General features: G+C 38.2%; 3 protein-coding genes across 6 annotated transcripts in view; 2 read left to right on the top strand and 1 right to left on the bottom strand.

The window, feature by feature from the left end:
- Positions 1–453: 453 nt before the first annotated feature.
- casp8ap2 (caspase 8 associated protein 2) lies at positions 454–10,064 on the top strand. Of its 2 annotated transcripts, XM_042746235.1 has the most exons (11): positions 454–698; positions 1,040–1,100; positions 1,664–1,741; positions 1,882–1,985; positions 2,096–2,170; positions 2,288–2,403; positions 2,528–4,511; positions 4,575–5,444; positions 5,643–8,147; positions 8,733–8,831; positions 8,911–10,064. In XM_042746235.1, the coding sequence occupies exons 2-11, from the start codon at positions 1,052–1,054 to the stop codon at positions 8,971–8,973; spliced, it is 5,943 nt and encodes a 1,980-aa protein (XP_042602169.1). In that variant the 5' UTR covers positions 454–698; positions 1,040–1,051; the 3' UTR covers positions 8,974–10,064. The 2 variants fall into 2 exon arrangements, with proteins under 2 accessions (XP_042602169.1, XP_042602168.1); XM_042746234.1 differs by having other exon boundaries at positions 2,528–5,444.
- Positions 10,065–11,019: 955 nt separating this feature from the next.
- Positions 11,020–13,287, top strand: LOC109112696 (gap junction alpha-10 protein-like). The gene has a single exon (XM_042746791.1). It carries the CDS (start codon positions 11,782–11,784, stop codon positions 13,198–13,200), a length of 1,419 nt encoding a protein of 472 aa, XP_042602725.1. The 5' UTR covers positions 11,020–11,781; the 3' UTR covers positions 13,201–13,287.
- Positions 13,288–16,122: 2,835 nt separating this feature from the next.
- Positions 16,123–27,933, bottom strand: part of bach2b (BTB and CNC homology 1, basic leucine zipper transcription factor 2b) — a 96,554-nt gene continuing 84,743 nt past the window's right edge. For all 3 annotated transcript variants that reach the window (XM_042746790.1, XM_042746788.1, XM_042746789.1), the window contains 2 exons: positions 22,710–22,916; positions 16,123–20,919 (listed from right to left, as the gene is read on the bottom strand). In XM_042746790.1, coding sequence (XP_042602724.1) covers positions 20,467–20,919; positions 22,710–22,916 — 660 coding nt within the window. In that variant the 3' untranslated portion in view covers positions 16,123–20,466. The remainder of the gene's footprint in view (positions 20,920–22,709; positions 22,917–27,933) is intronic.

Consider the following 27,933-nt stretch of genomic DNA (forward strand, 5'->3'; position numbering starts at 1 on the left):
TTTGTCAAATTTATTTCTGCTACACCATTTTTATAAATAATATAGATTACTAGACTCAAAAAAAATTAGACTGAAAAGTAAAAAGGAATTGAATTATAAAATATTCTCCTATTCTCATATTAAGAAACGAGATACCCATAACGTTACATATAAAATACAATAAACACAGCAGCATACCAGTACTGAAAAACTGAAAATTGCATTATAAAACATATCCATAAGTACCAAATATGGACTATTTGTATTTAAATTAGGAACGTGAAATTTAGCTAAGAAAAAATTATATATATATATATATATATATATATATATATATATATATATATATATATATATATATATATATATATATATATATATATATATTATATATTTTTTTTGTTTAATACGTTAATACGTTAACGTTAATGACATTTTTTTTTTTTTTTTTAGAAAAGGAGAGACCGCGGGAAAATGATGTCACTTCCTGTTTAGCGAATGTGTATGGTGAAAGGTTGGCGGGGAGCTGGTGGAAGTATGCTACAAATTTTTTTTAAATCGCTGTCTACAAGAAAATTGGAAATTGTTGATTAACTGCAAATGTCATTATACACGCGCATTTGCATGTACGTCAGATCCTGAAGTCCGCTTTGTAGTGTTTGGCTCATCTTACAGATTTATATCCGCCTGTTGTCGTTAGCACACCACCAGAGATACAGGTACGTTATTGTTCATATACTTGAATTTGAAATCACTTTGTGGGCATACTATAGTAATACTGTATTTTGATCGCTTTAATTTGTCGGAGTTTGTGTAAATCCACGGTCGTGCAAGTGTAGCTTGTGTAAGAATTGTAGTGGAATCGTTGGGTGGGTAATTACTTTAATATTACGTTTATAATTTAGTTCATATTTAGTATCACATTTCAATGACTTCGTTTCAGTACACTGTTTCTGCACTACATGACAGGAAGTGGTGTAGTTGAACTGACACATGCCCACTGTTGCTGGTTTTATCACGGTTTTGAGGAACTTAATGTGCTATTTTTTTTGTTTTTCAGTATCTGACTAAAATGGATTTAACAGATGAATATTATGGAGATCTTGATGACAAGCCGTTTGGTAAGACAGTCTTTCTCTCCCGTGCAACAGGCATTTCTTTATTTTCACCTAGTTAACATGCAGTTTTCAGGTAGAGTGCTACTGTGTTGTACCTATTATCTAGTATTTACTTAAGCCTTTATCACTATTTATACTGTAAGTTAATTAAAAAAATGTCTAAGTAATCCACAAGAAATGCTTTTAAAAATAACACATCATTAAATAATAATAATTAAACAATAATTCCTCAGCCGTTTCATGAGATCATAGGCAAGTCGTGCAAAACCAACCGAGTGTAGATAAATACATAAGATGCATGAGCACCACAACAACTGCACTTGAAATTGAGGTCGGGAATGAGCTCATTAATACCTGGTTACATGTAGCTCACTGGAGTGTGCTGTCTGATGTGTAATTTAATCCAGATAATCTTGTTTTATTTACCTCTTTTGATCTATTTCCCAATTTCTCGTCTTAACAGGTTAAGGGGCTTTCAAAGCTCTGAAAACATAACTTACATGTATTGGTCAAGTGTGTATGCTGGAGTTGCTGTTGCATTATGACATTATCAGTGTTTGTTACAGGTACTCTGCATCACAATGAGGACTCGGTGGATATTTACTCTGGCCTGGAAAACAGCCCTAAAATTGATGGGCACAGAGGTGGGTTTCATTAATGAGTCTTGAACTGAGTACAGCACATTCATAGTTTTTATTGAAAGTAATTTGTTGATATATGTGTGTCACAGAAATAGCAAGATAAAACTTTTTAGTCTTCAATAATTCAATAATTTGTAAATTAGGTAAAGTCAACCCACTCCTTTCCCCACGCACAATGGAATCAATGGATATATATGAGGACATTATCAGAGAAGAACAAGAAGAAAAGGAGGCAACATATAATGAGGCATGTGACTTGAACTTTGAATATGGATGCATGGCATTGGTTTGGTTTTGCGTTTAAAAGAAATGGACAGGAAAGTTATATCGTCTCATTGTACTTTTCTTTTATTACAGTTAAAGCAAAAATGTGATGAAGCACAAAAGCAAGTTAAGGAACTGATCTCACAATTACAGCTACTGGAGACAAAGGTGTGTTTCCTTTAATGGTTGTTCTGTTATATATTGATGCTGAATAAATACCCCCCACAAATTAGTTAAAATCTTGGAATAATTTATTTTTTTTTTTTGCACTTTTTATATTTAAAGAATTCGAGTTTGAACAATGAAAACATACTCCTGAAGAAGAACATTTGTTCGGTCATCAAGACAGCTAGAATGGAGATTGTGCGTAAGGATGAGGAAATTAGCAGACTCAGCAATAGGTAAAAACTCCAGCTCTGGTACTAAGATCAGCAAACAGATGTTTGATACTAAGCTTGGCTTGTGTCAGTCTTGGATGGTCTTATATAAAACTCACTTTCCTGTTTTTGTGTGTTGTCATCACAGGTCTGGTCGAGGAAGTTATTTTCGTCGATCTCAAATGGAAAGTGGTCCGACAAACACAAGGCACAGTTTAAACAATTCTAATAGTTCTGTTTTGGAATCACAAGGTGCTAGACAAGATAACGTTGTGAGTGAAGTAAATCAGCACAAAGGTAGAAACTCTGTGTCGGATCCCTGTGCATATCCACCAACAACGTCAACTCCAGCAACACAACCATTTGAGGTGCTCCAGAGATGCCCTAGAACTGATCTTGATAGTCCTCTGCAGTGTCAGAATAAATCTGCTGCTAAATCTGATAGTAAGACCCTCACTGTTCAACCACAGCAGGAGTCCGGAACAGTTCATCCTAACAGAACATCCCACACATCCACAGTAGCAGATGTCTCAAATGCTCCAAAAACGAGTGACTCTGCACTCAGAGTTCCTGATACAACTACTGATTCTCAATTCAGTACCTTGAAAGACAATAAGAACAGTTCATCAAAACAGGCAGACAAGCTAGAAAAAACACAAAAATGCACAAGCCGGGACAAAGAGTGTAACTCAAAGGATAAGAATGTGTCACAAAAGGCTCAGAGAAGAGTGGAAAGCAAATTAGGAAGAACTGAAAAAGAGCTCAAGAAAGGCAATTTTGTGTCCAGTGAAAACAGGAATCAGCAGCCTGAGGTTCCAGTTGTTCTTAAAAGTTCAGAACAATCGAAAAGCCCTTCCTCGCAGTCACACAAAGCCTCACAATCTGTCTCTTCCCAGTTATCCAAAAATTCATTTAAGACAGCAGCAGATGTAGAGACACAGAGTCAAGGGCACATGCATCATCAAAATCCGGATAGAACTAGCAGAGAAACTAAACACTCTGGCTTGAGCAGCACAACTTGTACTTTGGTGGATGAAACAAGCCATTCCCAAAACCACAAAGGGAAGAAAAGAGATGCAAGTGGCCATGAAAGGAAAGAGGAGAAAAGTTCTAGTGCAGAAAGGAGGAGCAGAACTGAAAGAAGCAGAGACCATGAGCAAAAGAGGCCGAAGGAGAGTGACAGAAGTAAAAGAGATGAGGGTAACAGCAGCAGCAGTAGTAGTAAAGAAAGAAGAAGCAACAGATCAGACAGTAGCAAAGAGTATGAGCGAAGGAATATACGGGAAACGGGTAATAAATCTGAAGATAAAAGATCTAAGAAACAAGTTGATGCTTGTGGGCAAGATTTTACTTCTTCCAAATGGGAATCTCAACGAAAGGATGCTTATAAGGAGAAATCATCAAGCAGACTCGATGAACCATCATCAAAAAGCAGAAGGTCTCACGGCCATGACAAAGCTAGAAAGATGGAGGATCTGAAATGCCCAGTCAGAAATGGAAATTCTGATAAGAGTTGTTTTGGAGACAAGGGTATAGACAAGGACAGAGAAAGAAAAAGAGGTGGACATTTGGATCATAGGGTACATAAGCACAGAGAATCAAAAAATTATCTTACGAAAGATGATAGAAAGAAATCTCCTAAAAAGCACAATGTTGTCGGAAAAGGTCAAGATAGTAAGAATGAGCAGGACAAACACCTTGAATCTGAGTCTTCATCAGTGGTGGCTGTCAGCAGCAGTCCCTGCAAAACAGCTGAGGATAATAGTCCAGACAAAAAACTGAGTTTCATGGAAACACTGAATCTTACACTATCGCCTCTTAAAAAGCAAAAGCAGTCTTCTGATCTCAAAGAAGCAACATCTGAAGATGCATCACCTCATAACAGCAGATTATCTGATGCTGGGGAGGAATTCTTTGTCATTGATGAATTAAATAACAGCCAGAACAGAGTTGAGGAAGTGGATGAGGTCCCTGTGCCCACAACTGCAGGTAAAAAAGAAGACCTGACCAGTTCTTGCAAAGAGTCTAGACAAGTTGTTGATCTTTCCACAGCTATAGTCTCTGAGAAGCCATCAGGTGAACAAACAGATATGGATGTACAAGAAGGGAATGCCATGGAAAGTCAAGAGGCTGTGGACAAAGTGTTAAATGTCAGTGTTAAATGCTCAGAGGAGAAAAAGAACAAGATTTCAGATTCCAATGTGTTAGACAAAGATTCATTATCAAAATTAACCCTTACAAGAGAATCTCCAAATCGTGTCTGTCATAACAGCCCCAGAGACTCTCCAGGAATTATAGATAATTCTGTTGTCTCTAATATTTTGCCTACTAAAACTTCAGAAGTGGTAGTTTCAGATAATATTCCTGATTCAATTGTTGAAGTTTATCAGCAGCAAGATCCTATTATTGCTGTATCTGAGGACACTTCTCCAATGAAAATCCAAAGGAGTCCTCAGACCAAGTCTCAGGATTTACCACCAGCGTCAAATGGGATTTGTCAAGATGATGTGTCGTCCTCAGACAAGGCACAAAGTGTTCCTGAGATTAATTCTTCTAGGATTTCTGATAGTTCTGTCAACGTGGAAGTGTCCTCTAGCACAGTTAGTGCAGATCTTGATGAGCCAAGAAAAGTTATTTGTGATTTTGAACAAGTGGATACTTCAAAACTGGACTGTAAGGGAGCAGGGGAAGCAATTGACAATTCAAAAATGATTGAAACACCGCACTCATCTGAAAATCTGAAAACCTCTGAAAAATCCCATCAGAGTCCATCATGGGGTGAGAACAATGTGGCTCCAAATGATAGCACTACTGTCAGAGAGGAGGCCATGTCATCTTCACAGCCTGGTTTCTCAGAGCCAGATTCCACAGAGAAAGAGGAACAGAACACAAAGTCATCAAACCCTGTTGTGTTTTGCCCTGATGAAGACTCCATGATGCTTACTCTTAGGAACATCAGAGTTATCCCAGAGGCTCTCAGCCCTCTTACAAGCCCAGTCCGTCAGGTGAAAAAGGTACAGCCACAGCGTGCTGAGAAGCAACCACATGTCAAAAGTCTTAACAAAGGTAAGCGTTTCTTTTTTGTTGTTGTTGAAAGTATGGATTTAATATTGTATGCATCATATAATATCCAGAATAGCATTATTTTTCTTATGAACAAAGCTGAAAAAAATTCAAAATTGAAATACACGTTTGCGTGACTTGACCTAATGGGTTTTGTCTACAACTTGCTAATGTTAATTTCTTATTGTTTTGTTTTTTCCGATCTCTCAACTGTAACCACTGGATGCAATAAGGATAAAGTGAAAATGGACATGAACAAGGAGAATAAGTCACCTGACTCTTCTGTCACAGCTTCCTCCTACAAAGGGACAAAGGACACCCTCTCGGCTAGTGGAACTGAGGAAGATGAACTAGAGGATGGTGAGATAGTGAGTGAGAGTGAGGAAGAGGGACCTCTGTTTATCCAGACTCCTCCAAGAGAAAAGGACAAATCAACCTCAGGGACTGATTCAAGTCCAAAGCTATCTGGAGTTGGGAAAAGAGTGTCCCAAAAGAAATCTTGCATCCCTGCTAAATATTCAGAGCGAAGCAAGAGTTCAAAGTCGTCGTCTTCTAATGACAGTCCCACCTCAAGTAAAAGACGTTTTAAAACTGTCAGCCCACCATTGAAAGCAGCAGTCTATACCATTGACGGATTTATGGACATGATCGGATCAATTCGATCAGAGTTGAGGAAAAAGTACATGAAGCTTCAGAAAAATGTCACTAAAACTGCCTTCTGCTGTATAGTGGATATGTCTCAGGCTTCTTTTATAGAATTCATTAATGCTGTTGACTTGGATAAATTGTGCTGCCAAGGTAATGACATCAAAGTTAGACTTAATAAAATTATTTCATCTATCATGAGCAAGGTCACCAAGAATGGCATCGTCAATCGTATCTTTGAGCAGAGAGCTGGAGACCTCAAGCAGAAGTTGTGGACATTTGTGGATGGGCAGTTTGACTTCTTGTTCAAGGAACTGAAGACAGCACTCAAAAGTGGATCTGAGCCATCTAAGGATGCCTCATTGGATAATGAAAATGCAACTCTTAAAAGAAAAGAGATTGAAAGTGAGGTGGTGGAAAAAGAACCTTTTAACACATCTGGGCATCTTCACAGAACCAAGATGTCAAAAGTTGACATGGGAAGTTTTGTCAGAGAGGCCCCTCCAAATAATCTCCCTCGCAGGGGCCTTGGGAGCAGGGGTAAAAACATAAAAGCTGTCATGAATGAAGAGGATCAGCCGGCAAAGTTGGCAAGTGCAACATCACATCAGCTTCCTCCTCAATCCTCTGAAAGGTCTGTCCATGAAGGTACCTCTGGATCTGAGACTAGAATCTCTTCCTATGTCCGACGTCTCTCCCATAATGGATCGATTCAGGATAAGTCAGACTTTGAAATTCTCACCGAGCAGCAAACAACAAGCTTAACCTTCAACCTGGTCTCTGACTCTCAAATGGGAGAGATATTCAAGTGTCTTTTGCAAGGGTCTGATTTGCTTGAATCCAGTGTTCCCATAGGTGACAATACAAGTTGGCCACTCAGCACACCTCGAAAGGAAGGACTTCCAGGGGAGAGTTTGATTGGGATTATGACACCTAATAAGACAACCCCATCTAAGTTCCTCACATCCTGGCCTTCCATTTCCCCCTACAAGTTTGCTTCGAATAGCAAAATGCCGGTAGACCCAGCAATTCTCGATGAGAGCTGCTTGCTAGAAGTTCCTTCTAATTCTGAACCATGCCAGCTCCCTCTTCATTCAACTGTATTCTCTCAGAAATCGTACTCTATCTTGGCGGAAGATCTAGCCGTGTCCCTTACCATTCCCTCACCACTGAAGTCAGATAGTCACTTGAGTTTCTTGCACCCTGGAACTGGACAGCCGCTGTCTGCCCCAAACAGTGTCCTGAGTGCCCATTATAGTGAAGATGCTCTTCTTGACGGAGAAGATGCCACTGAGCAGGACATACACCTTTCTCTGGACACCGACAACTCCAGTTGTGGGTCAAGTCCCAGCAGGACATGGGAAGCCTCTGATCCACCCTCTTTCCAATTCCAACCCAATTTACAAATGCAGGCTGTAGTAATGGAGAGGTCAAATGATCATTTCATTGTGCGAATAAGACGAACATCATCTGGCCCAATTGAAAGCAATCAAAATGAAGGGAAAGTGGCACCAGAATTAGCTGAATGTCCAGAGCCGACTCCTAAGCCTAATCTCACTCTGACCCATCAAGACTTGGGTTCCACACCTGGAGAGACGTCGAACAAAATCCCAACTAAGGTAAACGAGTCATGTCACATTTTCGATAAAGCAATAGAAGCTCAACCATCAAGCCAAAAATCCTCATCTGAAGGGGTTTGTGATGACAATGCTGAGCCTGATTCTGAAGCATGTGTTATTGAGGAAAGTAGTACAACAGAGACTGAAACATCAGAGGTGGTTTCAGGAAACATAAAGAACGCCATACAGAGCTCAAGCGCACCAGAGTCTGAATCTGAGAGGGTGTCAAGGAAACGCAAGGAGCACAGATCAGCGACAAAGGCAAAGCGCCAAAAAGTAGAGAAATCTCAAGATAAACATTCTAAATCCAAGCATAAGAAAAGGTCAAAATCCTCCAAAGAAAAACACTCCAAAATTGCAGAACCCCAGGTGTCCCCTAGCAGCCTGTCTGCTAAGAATGTAATCAGGAAGAAAGGGGAGGTAGTGGTGACGTGGACCAGGTGAGTTTATAGAATTAATACCAAAATGGGTGGAAACCAAAGTCCTTTTAAGACAAGTCATGTCCCTCGGTGGCCATCTTTGAAACGCCTCTTGGGCATGCAAGTGCAACTCCTATCTCTTTGAATGGGGAAACATAAAATTCTCCAAAACTGTTCACTAAACTTACGATTAAATTTCATATTTGAAATCACCAAAGAAATCTGACAACAACTGTGTAATAAATGTTGTTACTTTGGCTCAAATAGCGTTATAAAAGGCTTTTTGTTTAGGCTAGATCAGCCTGTGTGCATGCGCAGTCCTGAGCGCACGTCTCGGAGAGCTGACTGTTTCTATAGCAACCGGGACTTCTAACGGCAGCTGCAGTGATGTGCTGACTTTATAGATTAGCGATTGGCTCTTTCATTCAGAAGGCGGGGCTTCCTGCGATTGATCAGCCATATCGAGCGTTGCATTTTTCCCCATTCAAAACTATACGAGTGACATGTCTTGGGTATTCTAGTCTTTGTGGAAACTTAGTGTGCATAACTAAGTACAGAAATACACATTAAGTCAAAGCAACCAATTAATAAGCTAATGTATTTTGAAGACGAAGATCGGGACATACTCATTGAGCTTAAAATGAAAGGCACTTCACCAAAGACATTTGCTGCTCTTTCAAAAAGGCTAAAGAAGTCATCAGAGCAGGTATGCTTCACTATCGTGCTCTTATATGAAGCAAGTTAAACAGCTTTGTTATAAATTAATGATTGATGTTTTTTGACAGATTGAGGAGCGATTCTCTCAACTGATGAAGCTGTTCAAGAAGAAAGAGAAAATGGAGAATTGATTTTAACGAAAAAGTTTGAACTGACTTTATGAGGGATGCTGATGCACGTATCAGAATCTCCTTAGACTCCATAGGCAGAAATATGATACATTGATTTTGAAAATGTGTATTATTTCTGTTGATGTTCATCTGTTTGAAAAAAGCACTTACAGTTGTAACTTCCCAAAAGATCTTCAGTAAATGGTATAATCTGTTTTAGAGGCTTTTTTTTTTTTTTGGCTGACATTCAGTGTTATCCAATTACCAAAATTCATAATCAGAGCAGACACCAATTAGGCTACATTTTTATTACCTAGAGATTTATTTGCAACGTGGTATGCTCTGAAATTGACCTTAATCCCTGTCAAGGACATAAACAGACACAAAAAAGTAGATAAATGACGGTTCATATTATTTTAAGTGCATAAAGCCCTGTGCAGTGCCATGCAATTTACTTGTTTTTGGCAAGTTGGTGATTGCAAAAAGTAGTGCAGATACTGTTTTGTTGATGCTGACATTTTTATGCAATGGAAAAAAAAAGTATTCGAAGGAATTACAAGTTGACTTTTGCAGCATTTGCAATGCCTTTGAAACCTACCTCTGAAGACTACAAATGCTTTTAAATCTTTGACCTAAATGCTTGTCTGCCAGTAGGCCACATGTTTTGATCACTTAATTTTTCCCTCCTTTTGTTTTGTGTACAGTATGAGGTTGGCGTTGGAATAACATGGCTCTAAATGTTGAGATGGAAAGAATATTTGCTTGTTTATTTGTTTTGGTCCTCAACTGTCAGACTTTGAGTTTAAAATCTTTTTCATTAGTCATCCTGATAGAAGAAACTTGATATTTTCCTATTAAGAGTAACATGTTTTTGTTGTTTTATAGGGAATGAGTAAAGGGATTGTTCCCTTGTGTATATATTTGTAAAGTTTAATTGAACTGAAAGATTTTTAAGTTTGAACTCTTTTTAAACCATTTTATTTTTCTCAACAAGAAAAATGTAGATGTGGGAAAAATACATTGTATGTTGTTCGGAAATACATTTTGTAAATATTTGTAACTTCTGACAAACCTCTCAATCTTTTGAAATAAAGCTTATTTATTTAAATGTTTATTTTGAGAAGAATATTTCTTTTTCTATATTGCGTTCTTCAATGCATAATCTTCCTCAGTGATTTGTAGCTCTTATTTTGGATTAGTAAATTTTTTTTATATCATGGGATTAAATAGAACCTACTGTGTAGAACCAAACAGTATCGGGAAGTTTGTAAAATGATACAGCAAAAAACAAGGGCAAACTACTGATTTTTAATTTTAATAATTTTTCCATTAATGTTAACCAATTGGAGGTTAAGGGTTTTCGGCAATGCTTGAAATCCCTAAATAACTTATCACCATAATATTTAGGCTTACTATTACAGTTTGTATACCACTGGGTATAAATGCAGTCACTGAACAATTCCCAGCTCATTGACAATACTATGGTCCAGGCATAAGTGGGATATTTAGGTCACAGACTGGCAGTTGTTAACCTTACTTCACCTCTGAAATCCAGATCTAACTTCTGTCCACACTTATGTAACCCGTGAGACTTCAGCGTGTTAGTACTAAATACTTTTATAAAAGTTTTTAATAAATGTATAAAAATTTAGTTTTTAGCCATTTTGAAAATTATATGAGATCATTTCTAGACTCAAATGACAGCTGAATTCATGCTAAAAATTCTAACTAAAATTCATGTACATGAACACTATAATACTTTATATATTAATATATTTAAAAAATTAAAAGGTAAAACACATAAGCCTACTGTAAGTAAATGAGGTTCAGCTGGTAGGCTGTAATTAAATCTCAAAATTTTGTGCCTAGTGAAGTGTTATTGGTTACGTGAGGCTGAACAGTATCCACTTGTTGAACTCTGCAGTTAATTACATATATCTTATTTCTAAGCGATTAACAGGTGGCTCACATTGCTGAAGTTACATCACTCTCAGACTACAGACAACTAAAAATAGCCCTTCAAGCGTTTGACTATGAAATCGGACGTGTCTCATTGATCATCATGTCTCACCTAAAAACAAAGGCTGTATTAATGGAATACTGACTTATTGCTTACTAAATACTACACAATAGACACTGTACACTGCATATTATTTTTCAGAATTAGTGAATAAGTATATTACGCAACAATAAATGTTTCAAGAAACAGTGTGCTAAAACAAAATGTGTAAAAATGTCTTCAGTTTCGGTAGTCATTTGGTAGTTTGGTAGTCAGTATAGCCAATACCAAGATGCGTTCAGATTTTACAAGTATTCGTTATTAATTATCTAAACTATAGATACTTTGGCATATTTCCACACAGGTCATGGGGTATTTTGGGATTGTTGCTAATATGTTCCCCATGACCCGCCCTCAACAGTTGTGATGCAAGTTAGCCCCTCAGGGTACCGTCCAGCCTACAGATCGATAGCAGCATTGTATGAGTTCAATGCACAGAGAAACTGGACTTCATTCAACAAAGCAATGTTCACAGAAGAGTACTAAACACTCCCACAAGGGGGAAAGGATACTGGAGTTGTATGATATTGTTTTTGTGTGATGGACTGATGCAGCAAGTGTTCTGTGAATACCACAAAAATGTAAGTTTCCCTATATAATTGGATGTAGGTAATCTAACATTTTTATGTGACCTAGTCTATCTATCTATCTATCTATCTATCTATCTATCTATCTATCTATCTATCTATCTATCTATCTATCTATCTATCTATCTATCTATTTCTTAGAGATTTCTAACCTTCACTTTTCCAGTTTTAGGCCATGCGAAAATGGGAGATTGGAACTTGCTAGGGAGTATCTTGGAGGAGGTTCACATTCACTCCACCATTGTAGGCAAAATCTGGCTCACCATTCTTTTTATTTTCCGTATGCTCGTGCTCGGGGTTGCCGCCGAAGACGTGTGGGACGATGAGCAAAGTGAGTTTGTGTGCAACACAGAGCAGCCTGGATGCAAGAACGTCTGCTATGACCAGGCATTCCCCATATCCCTCATCCGATACTGGGTCTTGCAGATCATCTTTGTCTCCTCACCTTCTTTGGTGTACATGGGTCACGCACTATACAGGCTCCGGGCACTAGAGAAGGAGCGCCACAAGAAAAAAGCTCAACTGAAGGTGGAGCTGGAGGAGACGGAGGCTTTGGAGGAGCACAAAAGAATTGAGAAGGAGCTTAAGAAGGTGGAAGAGCAGAAGAAAGTGAGGAAGGCTCCTCTGAGGGGTTCCTTGCTGCGCACATATGTGTTGCATATCATAACAAGGTCAGTAGTGGAAGTGGGATTCATAGTGGGGCAATACGTGCTCTATGGTATCGGACTGTCACCGTTATACAAGTGCGAGCGGGACCCCTGTCCCAATAGTGTGGACTGCTTTGTTTCACGGCCAACGGAGAAGAACATCTTCATGATTTTCATGCTAGTCATCGCAGGGGTGTCTCTGATCCTCAATCTCCTGGAGATATTCCACCTTGGTGTGAAACAGATCAAGCAGGCCATTTATGGATCCAAGTACATTGGAGATGACGAAAGTATTTGCAGGTCAAAGAAAAACTCCATGGTCCAACAAGTATGCATCCTTACCAATTCCTCACCACAAAAACTTATGCATTTGACGCACACTTCCCTCGCGGTTGTGCCCGATGCACAGACAGCACCCATGCCTCACTATATGCCAATGGCTGCTCCTCCATCTAGCCAAGAGGTGCCAAACAGTGACCCTAATGGAGCTGAGCAGCCTCTCAGGCAGAACCGTCTTCCTAGCCAGCCTGAATTTCAGGCTCTCCAACAGTTAGGAGCAACAGAACGACGACCCACTTTGGACAACCGTCCGCAGTCCTGTAGCAGTGAGGAGTCTGGGCCCAAGGGCTCTGGACCGCCCAAGAACATCGGTCAGCAGCCCAGAGCTTCATTCAGAGCCAGTAACATAGAGATACCAGCATCATTACGGAAACATAGCCGAGTCAGTAAAGACTTCAGCGAGGAGAGCGATTCCCAGGAGAGCGGGAACCACCCCACTGCCAGGAAAGCCAGTTTCATGTCACGAGGGCTTTCAGAAAGCCCATCCGAAAGTGCAGCCTCCAAAAGTGGATCGGACACAGAGGCCAACCGTATAGCTCAAGGAGAGAGTCCAGCTATGACACCGCCTCCTGCCACTGGACGCAGAATGTCAATGGTGAGTAGAAAAACACACTAATGCTTATCCACTTGTTGAGTTGTGATGAAACAAATACTGTTTCTTCCACTCAAGTGGGTTTCAAGTGAGAATACTACCTTAACAGCCGTTGAGCGCTATGAGCACTTTATGCTTTTAAAACTCATGGTGTACAGTCTCCGGACTGATGGTGTCTTGGACACCACCACTGTCTAAAAAGTTTTTTTTTTTTTTGGTAGTGCTACAATACAGAAGAATGTTTATTAACACCCCATTTGTTGTATGTTTTTGGGATCTGATAGTGTTTGGACCCAGAAACTATGACAAGTGATGTCAGACTTAATAGCCAGATACTAGTTATGATAATTTGTCAAAAAAATCATGAACATGTTTGGTATTTTGCAAAATTAAAAAAAAAATGTTTAAACAAAAAGAAAAGAAAAATGCTCATCATAACAGTAATTAGACAACAAAGGCAGTATTCACGTTATATCAAATGCCTGTTTAATTTTGCACTTTTGTCAGGGACTACAATGCTGTTTTCATCAAAAAAGAAAAGTTGTTTTAACCAGAGTAAAACATATTATAATTAATAGATGACAATAAACTGACAATCAATCAATAAAACTCCAACCCAAGTGTGAAACATTTTGTTTTAATTTTGTGTGGGCAAAGTGCACCTATGTTAGGAAAGAGTATAAATTTTAAATATTGATATCTAGCCCAATGATTCATTCAGTAAATATGAACAACTTCTCTCTCTTTTCAGAGCATGATTCTGGAGCTGTCTTCAATCATGAAAAAGTGACATTTTGGAGTTTGAAGTATCAGCTGTGCTCTGAGCAGAGAGCAATGGGATGGATATCGCTGTGTGTACCTCTGGCTTAATTTTCATTGACTCCATAATTACTGCAAACATTATAATTACACATTAAAATAATTTAACTGACTTACTGTAGTGCTGCTCTCAATAAACGCTTATAATAATAATAATAATAATAATAATAATAAAAAAGCATTTTAACACACCTCTTTTCAGTGCTTGTATCATTTCTGGTTTTCATTAACAGTGTTTAATAAGAACATGAATTGTGCTGTGACATTTTGCATATGAAATCTATGACTAAGCTCAAAGAGCAATCAATGGATATCTATAACAACAATCAGTCTTAAAAATGCGAATTGACTTAATTAGGCATATTCTTTTGTGCATTTTATAGATAGTGGGGTATATCATCGGATATGTTTTTGAATCAGTCAAGATTTAAGGGCTTTATTTATTTTTTTTAATTATTACTTTTCTTTAAAGTCTTGTAAAAACAAGAATTTTTAGCAAATAGCACCTGTTACAAATCCCTACTGTGAAATAAAGTGCTTCTGTATTCACTGCGATATTATTATTAGAACTTTGGTTGTCTATCTCCAAAATGTAATACTTCATTCTTAATATTTAATAAACAAAATATCTCATATCCGTCCTTTATACTATCTCAAACTGTTTTATAAGCTGTTCTAAAACAGCCGATGAGTTCAGAATGAGAATGTGCTCTACTGCCATCTGGTGGTGAACTTCATATTATAAAAATATTTGACCTTTAACACTGTTTAAACCTCGTGTGATTATAGAATAATGACCTAATACATGTCTTATTTTAACGTTAAGTTTCCACTAGTGGGAGCAACATAGATCTACTATCAGATTTCAGGAAATTGGCTCACCCAGGCCTCATTAACATATCAATACATGCTAAATTTAGTCTCACCCTAGATACAGTTAATCTCACACAGCTGAGGCAAACTTAATTTAAAGATTGATGGGTGTTAATTCTTGAGTACTTGGACAAAACATGTGAATGAAAACGAGAAAATGAGTTTTTCTTGTCTCTCATAAATATAGCTACAGTTATAATACATAAATAATCTCAAATATTAACTGGAAGTACTCACAAATATAATTAACTTCAGTGAATGAATGAACATACAGGATGTTTTTTTCCCTCCCCACAAAAGACTTTATGGTGGTAAGAAAATCAACATTTTGCAAATCACACATACCGTATGACCTTTGTAAAATAAGAGAAACTCAACCCCCCTCAACAAATGCTTTATTGTTTGTGTGACCGAGTTGGTTTAACTCAGGGGTAAAAAAGAACTATAAAACTCACCAGAGTGTGTGCAGTCTTGCTGAACTCAAAGCAGGTCAAGTTTGGAAAGAGGGCCTTCAGAATGAAGGCTGACTTTGATTTTGCCTGATTTATTTTTATAAATCACTTTTATGAAAATAAATAACTGAAATTAGAGTTAACCTTTCATGTGGAAATATGTGTTGCCTTCCTTGAGCATCAGTAAATGTTTCCACCTTTTGTAATAGCTGTGTATGAGTCCCTCAATTGCCCTCAGCTCAGTGTGAAAAGATGGATCTAAAAATCATACAGTCACTGTTGGAAATGATTCAAATATGCAGAAGATGCTGGAAAACCACAGAACGTGCAGGAGCTAGAGGATTTTTCTGAAGAACAGCAGGCAGCTGAACTACTCAGGACCAGCGCAGGACTCATGGACAACTATCACAAAACAGAAAGACCGTCATGGATCATCCAGGAAACCACACACAGTATTAAAATTCAAGGGTATGTAAACTTTTGAACGGGGTCATTTTTTTAAATAAATTATTATTTTGTCTTGTGGACAATATATAAACATCTGTTATGTGAAATAGCTTATTCAGGACAGTATTAAATAAACAATAACATGCAATTTTCATGATCCCTCTTATTAAGTTAAAATTTGCATATTCTGCAAGGAGTATATAATCTTAAAGGACACCTATATATATATATATATATATATATATATATATATATATATATATATATATATAAACACACACAAAGAAGAACTTATAAATGGTTCTAAATGAGCTTATTGAACAATGAGTGGGGAATCAAGCAACTACGACACAACTTACATGATATGTTTCTTTATTTCATAAACAGAAATGGTGTCTAGACAAAATCTGTCAATTATATAACACTAGCAATTGAAATGCATGAAAATGAGTCCTGCACAATACCGTATGTACAATGGTTTTTAAGTCATTAGGGTCATGTAGCATTTCGAAATGAAAAAAAAAGTAAAAACTCTTAGTACAGAATAAGCAAAGAAACAGCTACCTCAAATCGACAATATTAACACAAAACAGTCTTCTAGAAAAAATGCGATAAAGAGTCAGAAAGAGAGATAGAGAGAGAAAAACAACTCGTGTGACTACAAGCCAAAGAGCTATTCCATTAAAAATGATGCACCAAAATCTACCAATACAATAATCCATATAATCTGTGTAAAAAGCATGTAGAAAAAACACCTGATGCAGTTTGCTGATACAGTCATTGACCAGTAATGAGAGGTATGAAGGATTTCACAGGTAGATAAGTGTGAGAGAGAGAGAGTCCGCTCTGCTAGCCGAAACATGGGGGCTCACAGCCCCTGCATACACTCTTCACTTGAATGTGAACTATGGCCTCTGGAAGTTCTAAGGCAAAGTTGGAGGTGCACTTTGTATTCATGGTACACTGGAGCATCCCCGTCGGGCAAAAAGACAACTTGAGGAAAAGGAGCATAGTTATCAAACGGCCATTTCTCTGTTCGCTTGTAAAAACGTACAAAACAAAGAGACAGAATGCTAAACCTATCCATTCGAACGAGCCTCACGATTTCTATGTACATGGCAAAATTCTCGTAAAACACGACACTTTTTTGTAAACATTTTGCCTTTTTCTCATGCTGTTATCAGTCCGAATACTAAATGTTTTATAAAGTTAAGCAAATTGTGAAAAAGGCATGTTTTTGAGCAACCCTTTGGAACGCCAGTGTTCATATTTCAGAGGAGCAGCACGAACGAAACAAACCGGCCAAATTATTCAAACAAATGACATTAAATGGGAGCTTACATAGATGAAGACATGTAGGGCGTTTTCTTGTACAGTATTGTACATTTACGAAGCTTAAAATACACATCTTTTGATAAGTGTGTATTAAAAAGATGTGTGCTTAAAATACACATCTTTTGAACGCAATTGCAAATCCAAAGCTTAAACGATTAGCTGTAGCAGCCAACTGACAACCAAAAACGAATTGCTGGATTTTATTTTGAGATATTTCATAGCCCTTGTTGGGTTTTCATCCAAAATAATTGTGCAAATCTAGTTGGTTTTCTCTACGAATCAGTTATTCTTAGCTTAGAAACTCTATACAAAAAAAAAAAAAAAAAAAAAAAAAAATCATGCTACCCACCCATTAGTTTTATAAGAAGACACAAAAACGCAAGACACAAAAATACGCGAAGAACGAAGGCTGAGCTCACCAGCTACCATCAAAAATGTCTGAAAACCAAAAACCAAAACCAAAAACCTTGGCACGCACCCTGAGACAAGATACAAGAGCAACCACGAGTCCGATACGAAAATAAAACCTCTGTAAAACAACAAAAACTAGCAGAAGTGTTGTTGAGAGGAGAGCTAATAAGCTTATTTAACCTGTGACCAGGACGAACCCTTGAAGTCACCGTGGAGGCAAACATGATGCAGCTTTTAGTAACAGAGGCTAACAGAGGTCAGAATTCCAATCCGTGTCACCCAGACTCCCAGTTTCTTCCACCGTTTCTTCATCGAAACGTCGGCCTGAACCAAAGCATCCCCAGGCTCTTAAGGCCAAGTGTGCAAGCGTGAGGAGTCACAACAGAAAACACAACAAGTACACTGCTATGCGAGGAACATAAATAAAAGCAGATTTGGGAAAATGTTTTTGGATCGCCTTGATGCAGGTGTGACCTTTGATTTTTTTAGAAATGTCAAAATTGTGGACATAGATTCTAAAGTGTACGACAGTGTGCTTGTCAAGTGGAAGTTCATGCTTTCCACGCTTCATTATTCATTATCTATACAACATGAAATAAGAAAAACGCATCATTATAGGGATGATTTGCATATGTGTGCACAAATGTCCACTTGGACCCATAAATCTTTAGTTCTAGTCTTGCACCTGATTACAATTTAGAAATGGCAAATACTGTTTCAATTTCTTTAGAAAAAAGAGAAAGAGAGAAAGAGAAAAAGATCCACAATGAAAACAACAGCACAACTATTCATCACAACACCTCTAGATTCTACATCCCAGGAGAGACACTCCACCCAGTGTGACGTGTTTGTGTGTGTGTGTGTGTTTGTGTGTGTGTGCTTGCATATGAGAGGGAGACGGGATGTATTACAACTTGAAACGCGTCTGAATATTTATCAATCAGACTTGCAAAAACACAAGCACGCATACATAGAGCTCTAGGGGTCAAAGGTCATTCAAATAATATAGAACTATGTCAAATGAGAGGCATTCCCAACAGTTGGGAGATCCAATTCTTCAAGAAAAATGCTCTCAGTTTATGCTCAACTAAACCAGAATAAACAACCATCGAACTGTTTTTTTGAGGCCTACATTTTGAGGCAAAGAAACTCTAAACAAACTATATAAAACAAACAGGCAGCATGCAATCCCATTAGTATGGATATACGTGTCTAACAAATGTACAATAAAGAGAAATATAGGACGAATTTAAAGAATGGGCTTATTCCATCCATCTCAGATCAGATTTTCGATGCTTTTTAATATAGTTTTTTTTAGTGTCTTCCGTAAATATGCAGTTTGAACACTTCCTTATTTTTTTCATTTAAATGAACCTGAAAAAATTCTTTATAAGATACCAAGTCATTAAAGATCATCTGCCTGAAAAGACACTTTTAAGTGTCCGCGTTAAGTGCTTCAATTTCAGACTTTTTAGGGTCCTGAAAAAGAAATCTACCCTTTCTGAAGTGCTAAACGGTCAAAGAGTGCTGAGGGAAGAAAAAAAGCCTTTAATTGACTTTAACATCATTTCCTGTTCCTGTCAGAGCGATAAAATGGGCCGAAACTGAAAGGGTGTGTGATCGTGACGACGTTTGTTTTAGATAACACTGTTCGGAGGTGTCCGTGAACACACTGTAAATACTGATAAGAAATAAGGTTTCCTCAGAGAGCACTTTTTCACATTTAAAGGAGAACAGCATTACGCACACCATTTTCATCCAAATTACATGCAAGGGGCTCTATGCGCTGCACTGGGGTGGAGGGGGGTTGTCGTATGCGAGCGTGTGTGTGCATGCGTGAGTGTAAGAGTGCTAGTTTCCTGAGTTTAAGCACACCCATCGTCATGGGGGATTCATTTGAGACAGGAAACAGCAACAATTTTCCCTTCGGGACAAAAAGGTGCTTGTTAAAACCCCAGAGAAAAGAAAGCAAAGAAAAACGAAAAAGCCATCTAAAGTTCTACCTGTACAATATTACCGAAACCGTCTCCATGCGCCGCATTATTTACAATACGCTTTCTGCCGAGCAAGCACTTCTCGAAAAACATCCAATGGTACAGTATTGCTGACGCAAAAGGTGGGCGAAACTACGATGCGAATCATTCGTCTTTCCGTCGTACTTTCTTTCGTATCAGTGCTGTGGAAGGCAAAGGAGGAATGTTTTAGATACCACCATCTGTACAAATTAAGTGTTGCGGTACACAGACACTACTAACGTATGATGCAGAAGACATTTTTGCATATGGACATTTACAGTCTAGCTGCTGTAGAAAAAAAATCTGTATTATTTTTTTTTTTTTTCATGAGTTATACTGAACATTCAGAATATTTCCTGAGTTTGAATTTACTGTGACAAGGGCCACAAAGAGAAAGAGAAGAGAGAAGGAGTGGTAGAGATTTAGAGGTAGAGGGCAGGAACAGTGAACGTGGGTGGGGGGGGGGGGGTGGGGGGGGGGGGGACGAAGAGAGAGAGAGAGAGAGACAGAGAGAGAGAGAGAGAGAGAGAGCAAAAAGCTGCTGCTAGGTCCGTAGAGGTCTGAATTTGAGATGTGGTCAGAGCCCATCCCATCTGAATGGACTGTAATTGGAAACAGACAGTGTTGCCACTGTCATGGAAAGGTGTAGCACCATCGTGAAGTTCTGTGAGAAGGTCTCAGCCACTCTGCCATGGCTGAATGAGAGAGAACCTGGAGAACAGTATTGCTGCTGTTAAGACAACTGTAGTGTCAACCTTTGTTTAAAAAAAGACAATAAAAAGACATAAATATATATAAAAAAAAAATCAAAAACACTGGCAGAGGCTGGCCATCTCAACAGCCCTCGATTTTTGAGGGTTTATCAGAAGACATAACTAAATTAAATAATAAAAAAAAAAAACATCGTAAAACAAATCAACACAGAGAAACCACCATCATTAGGTACAGTCCTTTCTGTTGGGCTGTTCGTCGGTTGTACATTTATCTGTCATCTCCTGACAGAAGTCTACTGTCACCGTCTGATTGGACTGTTCCAGGGACAGCCCCGCCTCCAGGTAGGCGGAGCCAGGTTCTTGCTCCTCCCTGTCGTTGCTTACGTCTTCGGACCCGTTTCCGGTCTTCCACTGGGCCGGTCGCGGTTGACCGTCTTTTGCGGTGGCCGATTTGTGGAAGCTCTGTTCGGGGGTGGAGCAAGTGGTGAGGTCGATGCTGCCGGTGGGCAGGGCCTGGTTGCCGGGGCGCAGAATGGGGCAGTAGTGATGGACCTGTTCCGGGCTCAGCTGCACATCTCGACACACCTCCTCAGATAGACAGGAGAAATTCTCCCATAACTCTCCCATGCACGCCTTCAACTGGTTGCGCTCTGTTAAGAGCTTCTCCTTCTCACACACCTGTGGGGTGGACACACAGAAAACACACACAGACACACATTTGAAACCTGTGTGTAGCACAGTTTACACACTTTTTGACTAATAAATAACCATGATCTTGCATGACCTTCCGAGTTGTTAATGATTATGAATAAGTATTTATTTTTAGACATCCTTTTGCAGAGACTGCTGGGCACATTACTTGCAAATTTATATGTCAAGTATCAGTTTTTTGAATGATTAGATTTACTTTATCAGAAAAACACTTATCGGATAATCGGGTGAAAACACTTATCGGATAATCTAATGTGTCATGTTTTTCCACTCTTAATATATCCATATTTCAGTGCAGCATAAAAATAACTATACTTAATATAATTATTTTTCATACTGAATATGATCCTATATGTATATACATATGATATGTAATAGTTTTATAGTTTTAGAATAGTTTTGAGCAAAGGTACATGAAATAGATAGTTTTTTTTATATGATTTATAATGTTACTAAATATTTACATTTCAAATAAATGTTTTTTTTTTCTATTCATTAAAGAATCCAGAAAAATATCAATATAAGAAATGTTTCTTGAGCATCAAAGCAGCATATCAGAATAATTTCTGAATGATCATGTGACACTGAAGAATAAAGAAACTGCTGCTGAAAATTTAGCCTTGCCAACACAGGATAAAAAAAAAAAAATTATATATATACATGTGTGTGTGGAAAATAGTTTGAAAAAACAGTTTGCACAATGTACAAAAGTTATTTTAATTTGTAATAGTATTTCACAATATTGCTGTTTACGGTATTTTTAATCAAATAATGCATCATTTGACAAGCATAATAGACATTAAAAAATCTTTTGAATGGAACATTAATAATGTTGTAATTTTTTTCAAATTTAAAATGCACTGAAATATTTCATTATATTTGTATTGAACATACATATAGTCACTAGTCACTAAATAATAGAAATTTCCACGACTTTTAAAGATCTTACTAAAATGACTAAAATGAAAAATCACCTTTTAAAATTCCCTGATATTTACATATTCACAGTTTTTTAATTGTAGGGGCCTTGTACAGTAAAATAAACACTTATTGAGCATAATCATATTATGTAAGTTTTCATTTAACATTATTTACTGTCTTATAAGCCTGATGCCGACAGTGAGGTTATTTCGTGGTTTACTATTCTTGCAGGAAAATTCTTGGTCCCCACAACAGTCAAAACCTGCTCCACATGCATGCATTCACACTTTGTTATGAATGTACAGTGATCTATAGGGACCAGCTGAGTTATGTAGGTCACCCTGCAGCACTAACACTGTCTTCCCGTTCTCAATCTCCACGGAGATCTACACACTTCACACATCTCCCGTCTTCATAAATTCATTCATGCTACAACTTCATTTCAGTTGAGCTTTAATATAGCTGTCAAACTCTGATGATAAGAGGATGGAAGAGCAGGAGGAGAAAAAGAAGAGGAGCAGAGGCATCTCTCCTGCTGCTGTCTGTGAGATTATAGAAAGGATGCACATGTGGCATCAAAGCGCAGGCTGTCAGGCTTCATGCACATACACCGCATCACACATCAAAGACAGTCGGCTCCGCCTCCATCATGGAAACAGCATTGGACCGCCTCTGTGATTGACAGGCAGCGGCGCTGTCATGGCAACGTGACAGCCTAGGAGATAAGGTCCCCTGCCGCTTGTGGTGTTTGATAAAAACCTGAAGGCCGACGTGTAAAATAAAGATGTTGTGTCACATACAGCAGGACAGAGACAGCGAGGTGTTTGTGTGCTTACTAGTTTGCGTATTTCACACTCAAGGTTCAGAATGCAGTCAAGTTTCCTCTTGCGGCAGCGCTGGGCCGCGATGCGGTTCTTACTGCGTCTGCGCACGTCGTGGATAAATTCCAGCTGCTCTGAGGTCAGCTTGTGCATTTTCACCATCATTTGGAAGTCGTTGCGTGGAAGATTTGTGATTTGATCGACTGGGAACGGAAGCTTGACCTGTAAAGACATACATGAGCAAAGCATTATTAGGTGACCTTTTTGCTCTTCTTCCTGAAAGCATTTCTATGTCAGAGCTGAACTGATTGACAGCTGATGGCAGAACAAGGGAATTCATCACACAAGGTGTTTTACTATGCCATTTGTTTGAAAAAAATCATATCATAAAAATAAATCATCCTTTTTGGAAAATGATCTGTGAATTCTGATTAAATAAAAATGTAACCGAACTTGCAATGTATTTCATTACCACTAGGTGGGGGCAGAACACAGTTCTTCACATGTACAAAAAGCATTTCTCAAGATTTCTAACATCACAAGCTTTCAGCTACTGTACATCTACCAGCATCTCTTATTAACAAAGAGGTCAAAAGAGCAAGAAAGACAGACAGGAACAAAGACTGAGAACGAAGAGTGAGAAAGACAAGAACAAGAAAGCATCTTTCTGTCAGAGAAATGAGATAAAATGCTCAGATACTTTAGTCGTTTCTTCCTCTGTTTCACATTCCTGTCAAGTGATTACCAGAGGGCATGAGTATGCAAATAACAAGTGTTAACGAGCTAAGCTGTCAGTGGATTCTGAACATATCGCCGCTTCCATACACACACTCAGCAGAGTAGGAACTCATGTCTCCTTCATGTACGATGAGCGTTTGGCAGTATAAAGCAGCATTTGACTTCTCTTCATCATGGTCTGGAGGGCTTTCTGAGGGCATGTCATACTTCAACACCCTGCTGTTGTCAGAGTGAGCTATCACAAGGGATAAATGAAGGAATACGTGTCATGAGGAGAGGAAAATTCAGGTTAACAAAGTGAGAGGGAGCAAGTACCAGTAGATAAATCTGGTGATATACAAAATCTATCACGGTTTTGAGAGAGAGATTGCCTTTGTCTTTGTACCTGCTTAACACTATGCTTATGGTGACTTCTGTCTGTACGATTTGAAAAGTTTTGGGGTTGGTAAGACTTTTTTTTTAAAATTTTAAAAAGTCACCAAGACTGCATTTATCTGATCAAAAATCAAGTAAAACAGACATATTGTTAAATATTATTAAAATTTAAAATAGCAGTTTTCTATTTAAATGTGATTTATTCTTGTGATGGCGAAGCAGTCATTATTCCATTCTTCAGAGTCACATGATCCTTCAGAAAACATTCTAATATGCTGATTGGTGCTCATGAATAATTTCTTATTATTATCAGTAATAAAAAAAGTTTTGTGCTTTTTGTGGCTTTTTTTCAGAATTCTGTGATTAATAGAAAGTTTAAAAGAACAGCATTTATGAAATGGAAATCTTTTGATCAATTTAATGCATTCTTGCTGAATAAATGTATTGTTTTTATTATTTATTTGAAATTATTTTGTACATTATTGAAAATTACATAGGTACCTTTTCAATTATCGGTTGACATTATTATTATTATTATTTTTTTTACATCTACTGGTATTGGGCAATTTTAGATTTTCAGATTTTATTTTTAGATTTCCCCTATATTTGCCATTAAAATTGCCTTTGCCATCCTCCAATGCACTCTTAATATTTAAAACTAATAATTCATGTTTACACACTTTTAATGTACATCCCAAAATGTATATTTATCTTTATACAGGACATCAAATGTGTAAATTCACTTGATGTATTTAATCTGGCTCTTTTTAATTTGGGGATTTTATTTTTAATTAATTCAGAAAAAAAAATATTACAGAATTTTAATACTGGCTATTTTTCAGCTATTGGCCATAACAAGAAAATAATCTCACATAAACTAGAGTTGTCAATGAATGAGGCAACCAAAGTGTAACCAGTATACTGACTATAGTACTGCCCTACTTAAAAACTCACATGGGCTTTGTGTGATTATGACCCCATAAACCTGAACCACAGCGGTGCAGCTACTCTTCTATGTGAAGTGGACCGCTCTGCTGGGAAGCCCACGGTGACTCTGGTTGAGGCCGAGAAGATGAAAGTGTAGATCTGGCTCAGTCTGGCGCAGAGCAGCAGGGGGCCCGGAGCACTGGCAGGTCACCCCGTTCGGTCTCTATGGCATCATTAATAAATGATGGACAGACCTTTTTCTACTCTCACAGCTCAGCCGTCATCGAGAATTGCTCTGCGTACATGCTCAGTGTGATTTTTGTGTTGTCTTAATGATCTGATTTTTTAGATGGAGAGGAATGTGTTTTTACACGGTCCAAGGAGATGCTTTCTTTCTATGACCTTCTCATGTGTCCTTCCCCTCTCTGGTATATCCGTTTGAGAGGTGTGTGTGTGTGTGTGTGTGTGTGGCAGTAGCATAAGAGTGATGTCTATATTTAGTGTCTTACCACCAGAACCAGTTTAGAAAGCCGGCAGAGATGACAGAACACACACCAGCGGCACTTATAAATTCAAACGTGATCCCGATTCTCTCTCTCTCTCTTCTCTTGTCCCTTTACTCTTTCTATAGGTCATTATTCCTGAAATGGATCTGGAGTGAAAAGTAGGACTCATCTGTTACTGGGAGCAAAGTGGCCCCACTCTTTTTGTCCCTTGCTTCCTCTCTCTTAGCATGGACATCTGCAGAAGGGAATTGTGGGATGGCGATGAACAAAAGAGGTGACTGGAATGAGAGAGGCCAAATGCCAGAGGTCACACACAGATATTTTAGCAATATTATAGGCACACTGTCTCTATGATGAGCTCTTAATTTCCTGTCTAATGTGAATTTAATGTGCAAATAACAAGCGGAGTTAGCCGTCTGGTCAGTTAAAATGCCTTTAGAGGTAATTAGATCATCTATTTGCTAAATATCATTACTGTCCTTCAGACATTCCCAGAATCGTTACTGTGCTGCTATGCATCTCTTCTTTTCACATGTCTCGATAATGAGACGCCATGTGACACAGATAAGAAAACAGTCTGAAACAACCCCTAAGATATTCCTCTTTTTTAACCTTCCCTGCTTTCTTCTCTTGTTTTTCTTCTCTCAGCCCTGTTGCTATTACTGGAACTCTCCACAGGGGCTGAGTAATGGGGGAAAGATATCCATGAACACACACACACACACACACATGCATGCATCCCCCCTCTCACAGACACAGGACAGACACACATGCACACATTCACTCTGTCTAATGGAGTGATGGGATTGTCTGTGGTCACCATAGGGCTTCCTCCCCATCAGGACCAAAGCGTATGCTTGTGCGTGTATGTGTATGCCTAAGATAAATGGCCTGTATGAATGCCTGTCTAGGTCAGTGGTAAATTCCTAATGTAACACATCTGGAGTAAAAAGCACCATCCTGTAGCAATGAAATTATTTTCTCTTAGACGGTAATTGGTTTAAATGAAGAGCTAATAGAGACTTAAATCTCCAGCTTCTCTAATTTTTCTCCCGAGAAACAGACCCTAGCAGAATTATTGGAAATTATTACTATTTAAAATAACGGTTTTATATTTAAAGTGAAAAAAAAGAGAAAAAAAGTGAAAGTGACGTGACATACTATACAGCCAAGTATAGTGACCCATACTCAGAATTCATGCTCTGCATTTAACCCATCCAAAGTGCACACACACAGCAGTGAACACACCCCCGGAGCAGTGGGCAGCCATTTATGCTGCGGCGCCCAGGGAGCAGCTGGGGGTTCGGTGCCTTGCTCAAGGGCACCTCAGTCGTGGTATTGCCGGCCCGAGACTCGAACTCACAACTTTAGGGTTAGGAGTCAAACTCTCTAACCATTAGGCCATTTAAGTGTAATTTAAAATGTAATTCATTCCTGTGTTGGCAGAGCTGAATATTTAGCATACCATAGTACTCCAGTCTTCAGTGTTGCACAATTTTTCAGAAATCATTCTAATATGCTGATTTCTTAGTATTATTAATGATGGAAAAAATTGTTGCTTAATACTTTTGTAGAAACGGATTTTTTTTTTCAGGATTATTTTGTGAATAGAAGGTTCAAAAGGACAGCATTTATTAGAATTTCTTTTCATTCCTTTTTTTTTATTACAAAAATTTCAAAATGACTAAATAGCAGACCGTTATTTGACTGATATATCAATCTAGCACTAAATGAACTAAAACTGAAAAAAAAAAAAACAAGCAGAAATTTTGCATGTTCATGTTTTAAATCTACACCATAATGTTTACTAAAAAAAGTTTACTATAAATCATTATTCCAACATAACAAACTGCAGCGATTTACCCTCCATTTATGTTTTTGTTTTTTAATATCTAAGCAAGTTTCACATTTAACAGAGTTTTAGATTGACTCTAGACATCCATTTATTAAACAGAAACATGTAATATCCGATTCTTCTTGAACAAACAAACAGTGAGCTTTCGTAATATTTCAGTTTTTCACCTTGAGCATACTTCAATCGTGCGGTTTTACAGTTCACCAATGCAACGTCTGACGAATAATTCGTAGACCACAATCGGCTCATATTGAGAGAGCGGCTTGGCTTAAAAGACGGAATGAGAGGAACAGAAATGGTTCTGACTTCACTCCTCACTTCCTGCGGTGCATGCAGCTAAAGGGTTAATGCTTCTTGCACACTGATTTTGAAGAATGAGAATGAAGAAGTGAGAGTGAGATTTTCGTCTGTGGGCTTTTCTGATCACACCCACTCACTTCGAGATCAATACTTCACCCAGTGCAACTGAATGACTAAAGCATAAAGAAAACGGTGGAGATATCAAGATATGATTATGGCCCTCAGTAGGGCATTTTTTTTCTTTCTTTGCCCCCTCTCCTGAAATTTCTGCTGTCAATCTACAGAGAAATCTTCAGGTAGCTGTCAGAGTGAGTTGCCCTTAAAAGCGGTTAAGACTTCACTCCTTCAGTATCTTCTTGGTGTCAATTGAGCCTCAAAAAGTATATATTATTGTGTGTGAAACAGGTTAAAGTAAGTCCAAATCAAATGATATGGGAATACAGCTGCTCTTGAACCTCAGCTCTTCCTGTCTGAATAGGTGCTGATCGCAGAGGGTAAGTGATACTGTATATGTCTCATAAAGGAGAGAGAAAAGTTC

Source organism: Cyprinus carpio, chromosome B20 (genome assembly GCF_018340385.1).
Source record: "Cyprinus carpio isolate SPL01 chromosome B20, ASM1834038v1, whole genome shotgun sequence".
NCBI lineage: Eukaryota > Metazoa > Chordata > Actinopteri > Cypriniformes > Cyprinidae > Cyprinus > Cyprinus carpio.

Coding starts and splice junctions, on each gene's coding strand:
- casp8ap2 (XM_042746234.1), top strand. CDS start 1,052: ATGGATTTAACAGATGAATATTATGGAGATCTTGATGACAAGCCGTTT. Junction 1,742..1,881: donor TAAAATTGATGGGCACAGAG/GTGGGTTTCATT, acceptor TTTGTAAATTAG/GTAAAGTCAACCCACTCCTT. Junction 8,148..8,732: donor TAGTGGTGACGTGGACCAGG/TGAGTTTATAGA, acceptor ATGTATTTTGAA/GACGAAGATCGGGACATACT.
- LOC109112696 (XM_042746791.1), top strand. CDS start 11,782: ATGGGAGATTGGAACTTGCTAGGGAGTATCTTGGAGGAGGTTCACATT.